Source organism: Danio rerio, chromosome 7 (assembly GCF_052040795.2).
Source record: "Danio rerio strain M-AB ecotype USA chromosome 7, GRCz13ab, whole genome shotgun sequence".
NCBI classification, from domain to species: Eukaryota; Metazoa; Chordata; class Actinopteri; order Cypriniformes; family Danionidae; genus Danio; species Danio rerio.
Window position 1 is genome coordinate 3,810,001 of NC_141027.1, and position 15,080 is coordinate 3,825,080.

Consider the following 15,080-nt stretch of genomic DNA (forward strand, 5'->3'; position numbering starts at 1 on the left):
AAATTAATTTGGTTCCACTTTATATTAAGTGGCCTTAACTAATATGTACTTACATAGGAGTTAATAGTTTGTTACAATGTACTTATGGTGTTAATACATGTATTTACTGTGTACTTATGCTTGATTAAATACATGTATGTAATTACATCTGTAATTAACTTCTGTAATTACATTTGTAAATACACTGTTGACCATCCCTTACACCTTAACCCACCCTTAAACCTACCCACACCACCAAACCAGTCCATAACCCAACCTCTATCCCAACTCAAGAGCACTACAAGTGTTCTCAAATACATTATGAACACAGTGCGTACATTGTATTTATTTTTTGATGTCAGTACATAGTAGTTAAGGACACTTATTATAAAGTGGGACCATTAATTTAATTAATTAAATTAATTTTGCTTCACAAATGAACCACCAAAACCAGCACACACAGATTAACACACATTCCTGGAAACAGCTCAAATCCCAGTCCAGACAGTCATCGTGAGGCTTTAATGAATAATAGAAAAGCTCTTCTGCGCAGCGCTGGATGGCTTTAAACGCGAGCGAATGTTTTAGGAGCGCTCACCTGTCGTAGTAATCCCTCTGAAAGTCATAGTCCAGATCAAACGAAGAACTGCGGGAGGAGGAAAACCCAAGAATCATTCGACAGAACTCAATTAAACAAACAACAGAACACAATCATCGAAAACACCCACCTGTACATGTCTCCTGCAGAGCGCTTGATGGTCTTTGACCGGTGAGGTTTGGGCTCGCCAGCCAGATTAATATCTGGAAAAGGAGATGAAATGATCATGATTAAAAAGAAACAGGCCTGCGGTCTATATGGAGGTCATGTGTGATTGCTCTGGATAAAAGCATTAGCTGAATGAATCAGTGTACACACAACATTAAGCACGCAGTGATTTAGGAGGTTTACATAACACTGTTTCCACTAAAGAAAAGCTCTACATGACATATCATTTGTCAATCCCTCCAGAATTTCACTGGACTTTTTCTGATTTTCACAGCCTAAATTGACCGATTTTGCTGCAAATTCTAGAAGATGATGACAAAGACGGCAGTGTAACTTTAGACTACTGACGAGCATGATAAACTCACTAAACTTTGGTAAGAAGAGAGCGCTGTATGATTTCAGTTTTTCCTCCATACACATACAGATGAATAAGGTCTTGCATATCTGGAGTTAATATGGCCGCAGAGTGGATTGGCTTATCTTAAAGGGGCTTTGGATTAGCTAAAAACACTGATAACAAAGGCACGAAATTACCCAGCATAAAAAGAGCTCCTCAAGGTGGCACATTACCAGAGACTACAGAAACATAAGGACTGTGCCCTCATTCATTTGAATGGGCATCAGGCAATACAGTGCAATAGATTCATTTATTCTAATGTTTTGTTTTTAATTTGAGTTAAATTACATCAGTGGTAAATTTAACTTAATATTTTTAGATGTTTTACACTACATCTATTACAGGGGTTCCCAAACTTTTCCGCACGCAACCCCTAAAATAACAATACCAGTGACCCCCATTATCCCCTGAGGTGGTTATAAATACAGAAAACTTGCATGCAATGGCGAGCACACACACCAATAGACCGAAGTCTATTCTTCGTTTATTTTTTTAATGTATGTCAGTGCTGTAAATGGGCCAGAAAGTTTAACCTGGTGTTATAAAATCAATCTGCTGCATCTGACGCTATTGCTGTGTCTTTAATATAATGTATTTACCCCAGGGGTCGCAATCCAATAGGACAAGTAAATAAGCTACTATAGTAACTATAAACGGCTGTTTTTTTCTCTTCAGTTGGTTATGGATAAAATATGGTAAATCTTATGGTCTAATAATAATAATAATAATAATAATAATAATAATAATAATAATAAGTAGATTTTTGGAAATCACCAGGCGACCCCCCTTCATTGTTCCGCGACCCCTCAAGGGGTCCCGACCCCCACTTTGAGAACCACTGATCTAGTAAATTAGTACATTAGCCCCATCAATAAATACAAGAGTTTTGAAGCTGCTCTGTGTAATTTATAAAATACGTTTTTAACCACTTAAACCCCTGTGCTATTTTGGGAATTTCCGCCTGGATTTTGCCTACCCAAATTTAAAAGCTTCCCAAATCCACATGCAGAGGTGTAAATGCAAAAAATGTGCATCCTTTTAAAGAAAACCCTTTGAATTTTCATAAAACACTATTGAAAGTGTTTAAAATATCTGTATATGTTGTCTGCGTTATAATAAACACCTAAAAAAAGAGGCGCTTTCTGTATTTTGTTTTTATAAACTCAAATTTGAAAGTGTACCTTTTGGGTTCTGTGTGCTGTTTAGGCGTGCTTTAATTAATGTTGGTGGTTCCTGCACATGTCTGTGATCATAGAAAAAAAGGAAAAGTGTCTCCACCATAATCTATGCAAAAGTTATTGTGTTCCAACTGATGAGAGGTGCTGTACAAGCCACAGGGAGCGATCATTGTTTTCATATTTCACTATTCTTTTGTTTGATCAAACATAATTCACTGTGTTTGGACCACGTCAGACATATTAAAGGATTACTTATGCACATCACCTCAAAAACAGAGGAGAATGGCCCTGAAGCGCACAGCATAAGGTAAGAGATGACGGCTGTCTGTGCTATCTGGGGCTGCTTATTGATCATAAATGTATTGTTTTCACTTCTGCACCATGGAAACACCGCGATTCATTCAACAACTGTTTGATATGTGAATATAATTCAGTAAAAGTAATGCTAGAACCATAAGCACCGGCAAGAGCTTTCATTTGACTTATAACTTGAATGTGTGTCATATATGAAGCATATAAAAATGAACCAATGTTCAATACCCAGCTCGGGTATCCAAAATACTGTGTATGTAAGTGTAAATAACATTTGTATAGTAGAATTAAAACCAAAGTGATTTATATGTGCATAAAATAGAGATTCTACACTTTCAAACGAAACCACTTATGGGGGTCTGGTGCAATGCTAGCCCTTTAAATCTTAAAGAGAAAGTCAATGATGTCACAGAACCGGTTTGAACTACTTTAAAAAATGTTTTTTCAAGATATTTGGACTAGAAACAAGACAAATTCTCATCTTGTTTCTAGTCCAAATATCTAGACATTCCTAAATCAAGAAGCATTTTCTAAAAAAGCAAAAAAGACAGTCTTGTTTACAGAAATAATATGTAAAAATCAAGTTTTTCCTTATGACAAGCAAAAAAATCTGCATAATAACAGTGAATCTTACTTTCTTTGAAATTCAATAGTTTTGTTTATCCCATTGAATTCATATATGCAGATAATTTTGCTTGTTTTAAGGAAAATCTCACTTATTTTTTACTTATTTCTGTAAACAAGACCATTTTTTGAGGTCTAAAATGTCAGATTGTTCAGATTTTTGGACTAGAAAGAAAACAAATCAATAAATGAACACTATTTTTTTTTTTTTTGCAGTGTATACATAAGAATATTTGGTTTTGCCGTGTATTGTAAAGCAACACATTCAAGTTGAGCCGTTTCCCATAGATTTTACTCAATTAAAATCCCCCTCTTAAAACCTCATACTCTTCTGGGTTTTGGCATCTTATTAAATTCAACAGTAGACCAATGAGACCTGCTGCTTCAAGAGAGATACTGAACTGTGCTTTCTGTGCACTTTACCATCTCATGAGGCCCCGGTAAAGCATTCATGAATGGAAGCAAATCAATGCAACTGAAGCTGATGTGTAATGTGATATAACATGACAGATAAAGATCGTCTGAATTTCACTCATTGGACTCATATTCATACTCAAAGGCTCCATTCAGACAGTGATTGTTTCACAGGGGGTTGCAAGAGATTTTCAACATTTACAGGGAAGAGTTGGTGATTTTACAGCAATATCAAATCCAAATTGTCTGTTTTCTCTAACAATTTTTAATCACCTACTGTTTTTTTTTTTTTTTTTTTTACAAACACCGATATTAAGTGATAATTTAGGGTGCTTTCACATCTGTAGTTCGCTTCATTTGGTCCGGACCAAGCGCAATAAATGATACATTGTTGCATCGTCTGCCTTCTTTGGGTCGTTTTCACACCACACTGCTGGCTTTGGTCTGAACCAGTTGAAACGAACCAAAATGCAGTCATCTGACAAAATCCACATCTCTCATTGGCCAGATGTTGTTGAAAATATTTCCTAAACTGCTTATTGATTGGTCAGAATTCACGTGCGGGAAAATGCCAGTGAACTCCCGCAGGTAAACAAAACCTTTTACTATGAAGGGACGACTGCGCTGCCTGATTGTATCTCTGCTTTAGACAAACTATACATTACGAAAATGAAGCGCGGCCGAAGCTGGAAAACAGTGTTTAATGCATCGCTCATCACTTCAGGAGGAGACGTGAATTAATTTAGCTAAACTGCGACATGGTCATCTTGCGGAAATATTACCAACGATCCATCAGGTAATGTTTTCCCGCTCTCTCTCTCTGTTGGTAAAGTGCTGTCAACTAATATTTTTCCTCCATATCCCATAATGCACAGCGCATCGGCCTACGGCAGCTGGATTAGTCCAAAAGGCGCAGTACTTTTTGCGGTTGGACCTGTTTTAGGACGGATCATATTCTCACCACAAACAAACCGCTCCAGGGTTCGTTTGAAAGCGTACCGAGACCACCTCTTCAAGCAGGTCTCGGTACGCTTATTTGGTCCGCTTTTGGAGCGCACTCAACTATTATTGTTGCATTCACACCTGCCCAAACGAACCGCACCAAGAGGGAAAACCAACTCTAGTGCAATTCAACCCAACTAAATCAGGCAGGTGTGAAAGCACCCTTAATTAACATACAAATCCACATCTTTGAGTTTCTAATGAAAAATCTAACTAGAAGTCACTTTGTAAATACTTGCGCCCACTGAAATGCACCGTACAATTGCACTTCATGATAATTTGCATCATAAAAGTGGCATTTCGTGTATTTAAAATGGACACTTGGCATCATTAAAGTTTGTGTTTGTGTAAAACTGGTTTACCGTTGACTTGCCGTCTAATATAATTGCCTGTTGTCTCCATGTTGATCTGTGAATCTAATAAGATGAGTTCGATCAGGGTTAAAACTAAACTCTGCAGCAAAGTTGATGTCGTGAGACAGATTTTAGGATCCCACATATAAAGAGCATCATCTGACCAATTAATGTCACCTGACATTATTGATCATGGACGAGACGTAGTTCTGGATTTAAGCTGCGGTCACACTGCACCTTTCTCCCCACAGACTTCCATTTATACACACGCGGATGCTGTAAAGCAGAAACACAAGCTTGTGCAACAAGTTTCGCAGTTCGCTGCGTTGGAATGTTCAAGCTTGCTGAAATCTGACCTGCGAAATCGCATCACATGATTGTGTGAGACCAATTGAAGATCAAAACATGACCTCTCTGGACAAATTTAAAAACATGGTCCAATCACTTGCTTTTTTAGGGCTCTATTTTGACGGTTTACATGTCAGTCCCATATCTGATTTATATTCACATTTGAACAAGGCCTGAAACAGATCTCTGAATACCCGAATGCATGCAATTTCTTTTTTCATTTGCACTGTCAAATAACAGATCCGATCTGCATCACATACAAGCAAAAAAATGAGAATTGGGTCACATTTAACTGACAGTGTAAACAGAGCCTTAGACGCTACTCAACTTACCGAGTACCTGTCCCACGATCATCCTCCCGTCTTCACCGTTGACCGCAGCTCTGGCGTTCCTCTCGTTGGCGTACTGGACAAACGCGAAGCCTTTGTGCACGGAGCAGCCCACGATCTTCCCGTACTTACTAAAGATGGCCTCCACATCGGCCTTGGTCACCAGCATGGTGTTGAGGTTCCCGATGAAGACGCGGGAGTTGAGCGAACGCGGGTCCGTCTTGTTGGTGACATTACTGGCCATCAGGCTGCTGGTAGTGGGGGAATGACTGGGGGAAGAGAGAGGAACAGAGGATCGACAAAAAAAAAAAAAAACACAAGAAGGACAATTGAGAAATGAGTCCATTAATCAAACACCAACCGGACTCAATATCTGTGTTTCCACCAAACATAAATTGAGGAACAATTGGAATATTGCGTAAAACGCTCGCTGACTTTCAATCCCCAAATCAACTCTTTGAATTTCATTCAATCTCCTTCGGCTTAGTCTCTATTTCAGAGGTCGCCACAGCGGAATGAACCGCAAACTATTCCAGCATACGTTTTACGCAGTGGATGCTCTTCCAACCGCTACCCAGTACTGGGAAACACCCATACATTTTCACATTTACACACTACGGCCAATTTAGTTTATTAAACTCCCCTATAGCGCATGTGTTTGGACTGTGGGGGAAACCGGAGCACCCTTAGGAAAGCCACGCCAACACGGGGAGAACATGCAAACTCCACACAGAACTGGCCCAGCTGGAACTCGAACCAGAGACCTTCTTGCGGTGAGGTGACAATGCTAACCACTGAGCCACCAGAATTGAATTTATCATTAAAACAAATTACGTTTCTACAGTTTGGGAAGTTGGTAGTTCGTTAATTTATTGTAATAACTTGAATTATGCACTAAAAAAACTAGGTTCCACATAAACCCTTCACGTCATCTCAACTTAAATTAGCAAGTTAACTTCATAGTTTTTACAATTTTAAGTTCATTGAAACCAAATGAAGTCGTCTCAATAAGTCACTCAACCCTCCAATCATTTAATAGTTGTGTTGTTTCAGCTTGTTTAAAACAAGTAGCTTGTACAAGCAGCAAAACCTTTTATACTTTATTATATTTGGCACTACTGTTCTAAACGTGATACTCATCTTGAAACTATATCAATTATTTCAAGTTTGACTGCAGACTTTGGTTCAGGCATTTTAAAAAGTGACTAAATCATCATTTATGATTGTGTACACTGTAAAAAACGTTGGGTTCTACACAGTCGATTAGTGTTGGGAGAACATGAAGGAATTAAGTTGGCTTATTAGTTATTTAAGTTAACAACTTAAAGTGGACTGAACACCACAATTAAGTTGCCACTTCCCCAAAATAAACTGAATTCAGGAATGACTTTATGCACAGCTACAGTTTTAAAGTCAAAGATAAACTTCCGGTGAAAGCTTAATGTGACTTTTTCGTTTCACAAGGTTGTTTTTTACAGCATCGATGTTGTAATGTAATCACAATACATTTAGTTAAATAGACTTAAAGGGTCACGAAACACCAAAACACATGTTTTGAGCTGTTGACAAACGTATATGTGTCCCACACTGCTAAAACACTATTAGGACACATATATTTCACTAAAAAGTGAAAATTGGTTGTTTTTGAGTTATTTCAAGCAAATTCGTACTTCCGGTTTGAAACGATTTCTTGAAGCTGCGTCACGGCCATGACATAATAGCGTGTATTCCAGCGTGTAGACTGGACGTCTGTACCAAGGCATCCCGTATTACGTCTGAGTTTGTTACATTCATTTATGAGTATGGCTTGGTTCAAACCAATCAACGCGCTCCATTATGAATACGTTAATATCACTACAATATTAAAAAAGTTCCGCTGTAAATGCTTCTATCTGTGTGTAAACATGTGAAAACTAAGCAAACTTTTGCCGACCGTCAGGTTAAATTTTCGCAGCATTGTGACAGGATAGTCTACATACACACACACAAGGCTTTCTGAGTTACAAAGAAATGCAGAGGCTTTTTTCTGTTATACGACGTGCGGTATCAAACATCCCACCGTCATTAAACACACTGTCTTCCCTGCGTGTGTGTTTGTTTGTACTCAGTCACAAGCGCGTGCCCAAATGGCAACCCCCATTTTTATTCAAACCCTGCCCATTTTTATTCAAACCCTGCCCATTTTTATTCAAACCCTGCCCATTTTTCCTCCCCCGACACTCCCACCCAAACAAAGCTAGACACACCCACTTTCCTGACTGTAATAAAGGCCAGCTAATAAGCGCTGTGCCGGTAACCCTCACTCCTCTGACTTCTAAAGGTGCTCTAGCAACAGACGCTTAAGTATTATCTTTAGCCTCCGTGTTAGAGCAACTGACTCCCATGCCGAAGGTCACCGGTTCGATACCAGCTCAGAGCGGGTTGGGTGGCGTAGGACCGACGGGGTTACACATGATGTTTTTAGCTTATTTTAAATAAGTAGTTCAAACAATAACATTGTGTACACCGATATTGGTGCACAGGCAATGAAAGTATGCAAAGCATTATGCATTTCTGCTTGTTGTTGTTGCAAATTGAGGAGCTTATTCAGTAGCTTCCTTATGCATGTCATCTTATCAGATAAACAAATAACCTGAGTTCATGCACATTTAAAATGGTATGCAAATAATGCATTTTACACGATATCCCAATACAGATGGTTGAAAACACAGCAAGTGAGCGCGGATCAGCTCTGGAACAACATTCACAGTCAATTTCACTCTCATAATAGCATGCACTGATCAATCGCTTACAATACCAGGACCATGTATGATATCAGGGTCCATTTCGACTGTCAGATCCACAAAAGATTACAGCTCAAATCAAAACATACACGCTTTCAATTAGTCAATTACTGCGAACATTTACCAGAAAACAAGACATAGCTAGCAATAACAAATACAGTGAAGATGTTTAGCTTTGAATAGGCTAAATAAAGTGTTTAAGCATCACAATTAACCGTTACAGGAGTTATGATGATTAAATTCAGAGCCACAGCAGTCATAGATGAAGCTTTCCTGTGTGATGATTTACATTTATAATGCTGTGGATGTTTGTGTTTATGCAGTTTGTTGGGCGACTGTGTGTCTATCTGCGCACACACTGCAGGCCTTGGTGGACGTTTATGCTAATGAGATATAAATATGCATACATTAAAGCATCATCTGCAGCGTGTGTGGGGTTTTAACTCTGCATTTACTCTTCAAACCCATAAATATCACTTGGACAGGAGGGAATGTGTGTGGTTTTGTGAACATTACGTGTTTGTGTTTCATTGTCTGTGCTTGCTACACATTTGAGGGGTTAATCTGGCGTGTTTGAGATGGACTGGTCTGTGTTTTGGACTATGTTTGGGCGCGTTTCTTTGGGAAAAGGCCGCCATATAACGTGCAGATTGAGCTACTGAAGTGTGCTGAGGGGGATGTTGGGGGTTGAATAGTCAGAACTCACTCCATTCTGTCTGTAATTCAGCTTGAGTCGTCTGTCTGCCTGATTCTGTTGGAGAAAAGAGGGTTGTTATTGGACACCGTTGAGCCGCTGTGAGCTCAGTGCATTGTGGGTGAAGGTCGTATTGAATGGGTGGGTGATGCTGATGCAAACCCACCGCACTTTTTACGGACGTCACACCAATTTTTACAGTGTTCCCCAAGGTCTAACAAGCAGGCTAGTGTTCGGATGCTGCCACCAAGTGGTTGCTTCATGCAAGTTCGTTTAAAGACAAACAGAGCTAAATCCATGTTAATTAACTGCAGAAATGTCCAAAAATGAATGTTGTTTGCTAGTCGTGGTGAGATAAGGGCTCCCAATCTAAGCCAAACTATCAAATTCCCTGACTTATAAGAGGATAAAGCATAGCATATCCAAAAACAAAAGTGTGCTCACTATTTATGCACTCTCAAGTGCTTTCAAACCGCTTCTTTCTTTTGTTGAACAGACTTTTCATGTTGGGTAAAGTATCCCTTTAAATGACTAAAGGATCGTTCAGCCCAAAATTAAAATGTGCTAACTAAACGTTTAACCTTATTGATTAATGGCAGACGTTTCCAATATTGCACTGCAAAAAAAGCTTTTCTTACTTAGATTTTTTGTCTTGTTTCTAGTCTAAATATCTAAAATTTCTTATATCAAGAGGCATTTTCTAGACGAGCAAAACATACTGTCTTGTTTTGAGAAATAATATGCCAATAATAAGTGAGTTTTTCCTGAATACAAGCAAAATAATCTGCCAATGGGGTCAGCAAAATAATCTTACGTCAAAAGAAAAAACAAGATTATTTTGCTGACCCCATTGGCAGATTATTTTGCTTGTATTCAGGAAAAACTCACTTATTATTGGCATATTATTTCTCAAAACAAGACAGTATGTTTTGCTTGTCTAGAAAATGCCTCTTGATATAAGAAATTTTAGATATTTAGACTAGAAACAAGACAAAAAAAAGCATTTTTTGCAGTGTGAGTGTTGTTTGCTGGTGGTGAAATGACCAGAGTTCCCATTCTAAGCTAAAAAATCTAATTCCCTGACTTGTAAGAAGACAGTTCACCCAAAAATGAACATTTACTCTGTTTGTGCACCCTCAAGTGGTATCCTGTAAACATTGACTTTCATAGTAGGATAGAATTACACTATACACTACATTATTATATTACTATTACACTATAGAAGTCAGTGGTTACAGGTTTCCAACGCATTTCCAAAATATCTTCTTCTGTGTTTAGCAAATGAAAGAAACGTATAAAGGGTTTAGTAATTTAATGTATTTTTTTTATTTAATGCCATGTCAGCAACCAAGGCTATCTTCATGGCAGTAATCTTTCAACAATAAATATATAATTTAATAATCAACAAACAAAATAAAACATAAATTAAATAAGATTTTTTGTGTGTTAATACATGATAAAAATTCTAAAATCTTCTGGTTTCACGTTGTCAAAAATGTCCTTAAAAGAGTTCATTTCATAAAAAAAAGTCCTTCTGGAATCAGTAAAAGCAGGACAGTCCAGTGAAATATGTTTTATAAGAGGAGTTTTGCAGCACAAACACTGAGTAGGGTTTTCACCTTGGAGCAAAAAACCATGTGCCCAATACGACATCTGGCAAAAACTATTTGATTAAATCGATTCTTAAAATGTCTTAAATTCTGTGTGAAACTTCAGGTTGGATTTAATGTAATTTATTGTTTTATAAAGGGTTTAAATGAGCAAAAAGTGAGCAAATTACAAGTTTATTTGTGGGTGAAGTATGCCTTTAAATGACTTGAAGAACAGTTCATGGGAACTAAACTAAACATTTTTAACCTCTAATTAATTGTAGAAATGTCAAGAATTGAGTGTTGTTTAATAGTGCTGGTGAAATGATCAGGGTTCCCATTCTAAGCCAAAATATCTAATTAGAGGAAAGTTCACACCAAAAATGAGCATTTATTCACTATTTACACACCCCCGAGTGATTTCAACGATTTACATTTACATTTAGCAGACGCTTTTATCCAAAGCGACTTACAAATGAGGACAAGAAAGCAATTTACACAACTATAAGAGCAACAATGAATAAGAGCGGTAGACGAGTTTCAGGTGTGTAAAGTCTAAGAAGGAAAGCGTTAGTAATGTAAGTGTGTGTGTTTTTTTTTTTTTTTTTGCTTTATGAGTTTCTTTCATCTGCTGAACACTAAAGAAGGCATTTTGAAAATACCTGAAATCCTGCAATCATTGGCTTGCATAGTGGGAAAATCAATTATACAATAGAAGTGAACGGTTACACGTTTCCACCAAGCATCACCAAGAAACGTATACAGGTTTGAAATGAGTAAAGATGAGCAAATTACAATTTTATTTTTAGGTTAAGTATCCCTCAAAAAACTAAAAGAATAGTTAAACTCAAAATTAAAATGGACTAACTAAACCTTTTTTATTAACTTCTAAAAGAATTTAATAATGTTTGCTAGATGTGAAATGATCAGGGTTCCCATTCTAAGCCAAAATATCAAATTACCTGACCTGAGAGGATAAAGGATAGATCATCCAAAAACAAAAATGTACACATTTACTGTGCCTCAAGTGGTTTCAAACCTCTAGGAGTTTCTTTCTTTGATTGAACAGAGTTTTCATGTTGGGTAAAGTTTCCCTTTAAATGACTAAAGGATCGTTCACCCAAAACTGAAATGGACTAACTAAACCTTTAATCTTATTGATTAATTGCACACATTTACAAAGTTTCCATTCTAAACTAAAAAATCCAATTCCCTGACTTATAAGAGTAGTTTGCCCAAAAACGAAAATGTAACCGATTTATGCACCCTCAAGCGGTGTCCTGCAAACATTGACTTTCATAGCAGGAAAGAACAGTACTATGAAATCCAATGGTGACAGGTTTCCAATGTATTCCCAAAATATCTTCTTTTGTGTTTAGCAAATAAAAAATAAAAAGAACTCATACAAGTTTGAAATGAGTAAAGATGAGCAAATGGCAATTGTATTTTTGGGTAAAGTATCCCTTAAACAAAGAATAGTCACTCAAAAATGATGTAAACTTTAAACTTTTCAATTTAATTGCTGAAGTGTTGTTTGCTAGTCGTGGCAAAATGATCAGGGTTCCTATTCTAAGCCACATTATCAAACTCCCCGAATCAGAGGATAGTTCACCCAAATATGAAAATTTACTCACTATTTAAACACCCTTAAGTGATTTCAAACCTTTGAGATTCTATCTTCTGTTGAACACTAAAGAAAATATTCTGAAGAAACCTGAAATCCTGCAATCACTGACTTTCATAGTAGGAAAAGTAACTTTGAAATGATCAGAAATGCTTTGAATGGTTTGAAATGAGTAAAGGGTGAGCAAATGATAATTTTATTTTTTTAGTGATGCATCCCTTTAAATGACTAAAGGATAGTTCACCTAAAATTACAACGAACTAAACTTTTAACCTTTTTAATTATTTGCAGAAAGGTCCAAAAATGAGTGTTGTTTGCAAGTTGGGGTGAAATGACCAGCATTCCCATTCTAAGCCGAACTACCAAACCCCCTGACTTAGAGGATAGAAGATAGTTCACCCAAAACTTAACATTCATTCATTTTCTTGTCGGCTTAGTTCCTTTATTAATCCAGGGTTACCACAGCGGAATGAACCGCCAACTTATCCGGCAAGTTTTTACGCAGCGGATGCCCTTCCAGCCGCAACCCATCTCTGGGAAACATCCACACACACATTCACACACACTCATACACTTCAATTTAGCCTACCCATTTCACCTGTACCGCATGTCTTTGGACTGTAGGGTAAACCCGGAGGAAACCCACGCGAAGGCCGGGAGAACATGCAAACTCCACACAGAAACGCCAACTGAGCCAAGGTTCAAACCAGCAACCTTGTTGCTGTGAGGCGACAGCACTACCTACTGCGCCACTGCCTCTCCCCCCAAAACTTAACATTTACTCACTATTTACTCTCCCTCAAGAGGTTTAAACCTTTATGAGTTTCTTTCATCTGCTGAACACTAAAGAAGATATTTAGAAGAAACCTGAAATCCTGTAACCACTGACTTTCCTAGTAGGTAAGAAATTAAACTATGAAAGACAGTGGTTGCAGGTTTCCAACGTATTTCCAACATATCTTCTTTTGTGTTTAGCAAATGAAAGAAACTTTGAATGATGAAAGATACAGGTTTGTAATAAGTAAAGATGAGCAAAATGACGGAGTTTTCATTTTGGGTGAAGTGTTTATTTTTTTTTTTAATTCAACCAAAAAAAAAAAAAAAAAAAACACTCAACTCCTAACCTCTTTAATGAATTATTAATTAATAAATGTCCAAAATTAAGTGTTGCTAGTCATGGTGAAATGATCATTCTAAGCCAAATTATCAACTTGCTTATAAGAGGAAAGCTCACCTAAAAATGAAATCTTACTCCCCCTCAAGTTGTTGCAAACCTTTACAAGTTTCTAATGTTGAACACTAAAGAGGATACTTTGAAGAATCCTGAAATCCTGCAGCCATTGACTTTCCTAGGATTATTCATAGAAATTAAAATATGAAAGTAAATGGTCACAGGTTTACAACAGAAGAAAGAAACTTTTGAAATGAGTAAAGAGTGAGTAAATTTAACGCAATCTCAAGACAGTTCGTAACTTTGATTTAGTGGCTAATTCGTATGAATTCGTACGATCTTATTGGTACCATTTACTACGATTTGCTCATCCCTCAATGACGGTTGGGTTTAGGGGTGGAGTTAGGTGCCACGCCTCCTTTTTAAAATCATACAATTTCGTACGACTGAACTCGTACGAATTAGCCACTAAACTAAACGTAAAATACTTACATTTTCTCGTAAGATCAGGCTAGTAAATTATCATGATTTTCATTTTTGTTTGAACTATCTCTAACTAAAATGACACAGGATAATAGATCCAAAAATGAAAAAGTACTCACTAAATACAAGGACTGCACGATTACGACCAAAATCATAATTGTTGATTATGCCATTGAAATCGTATTTATTAATTGTGAAGATCACAATGTATATTTATTGACGTTTTAAACAGCTTTATTCAATTGTTTGAAGCAACTGCATGCCAAAACTATTACTGCTTTTCTCATTGTCGACATTACATTGGTTCAGTTTCTTGCCATAAAAAAGGAAAATAGGCAACCGAGACAATATGAAACTGAACAATACACTGCTTTTCTGCCTTTAATAGTTTTGTTGAATCAACTGACATTTTCTAGTTGTCTTAAGTCAGTCAAACTGACTAAAAATGTTTAGTTAAACTTTGTTAACTACAAAAACTATTTAGTTAAAACACAACTACTAAACTTAAGCTAAACGAAAAGTGTAATCAAATATAATCTGGATACTGCGTATAAACTTCACTGTATACATTTAAATAAAGATTAAACATCATTAAAGTGACAACAGCTAATCAGTCAAGACCTATGTACATCTTACTCCTGTTTTCATGTGAAAACATCCTTCACTTTATAGCACTGATGGGGCATTTTGCTAAATTGTAGCTAAATGCTGCATTGAAACACACATGCTCATATTTAGGCTATGAAAAGCAGTAAACACACAGTTTAAAAAATTACATGATGCCATCATGTAAAAAACATAAAGGCTAATATAATAGTAGGTTAATGTGACATGCTCTAAAAATGCATCTAATGCACGCAGAGTATTTTATCCGCGATCATGATAAGAATTAATTTTCACCTATTTGTATAGTGCTTTTACAATGTAGAAAATTTTAATTCTTCAGCCCTGTTTATTAACTCTTTATCAAAAACTGTCATCGTTTTTTCACTGTTTACTTGTTTAAAACATTTTAACTTTTTTGTTAAACCTAA

At 36.9% G+C, this 15,080-nt stretch overlaps 1 protein-coding gene and 1 long non-coding RNA gene across 12 annotated transcripts in view; both read right to left on the reverse strand.

The window, feature by feature from the left end:
• The window catches only part of LOC147842925 (uncharacterized), a 959,952-nt gene that overhangs the window by 552,536 nt on the left and 392,336 nt on the right, over positions 1-15,080 (reverse strand). The window lies entirely within an intron of this gene.
• Positions 1-15,080, reverse strand: part of hnrnpcb (heterogeneous nuclear ribonucleoprotein C b) — a 38,173-nt gene that overhangs the window by 14,289 nt on the left and 8,804 nt on the right. For 4 of the 11 annotated variants that reach the window (NM_200993.1, XM_087259018.1, XM_087259025.1 and 1 more), the window contains 4 exon segments: positions 578-625; positions 708-780; positions 5,706-5,971; positions 9,192-9,236. In NM_200993.1, the coding sequence (NP_957287.1) occupies positions 578-625; positions 708-780; positions 5,706-5,971; positions 9,192-9,196 (392 nt within the window). In that variant the 5' untranslated portion in view covers positions 9,197-9,236. 11 annotated transcript variants of the gene reach the window in all.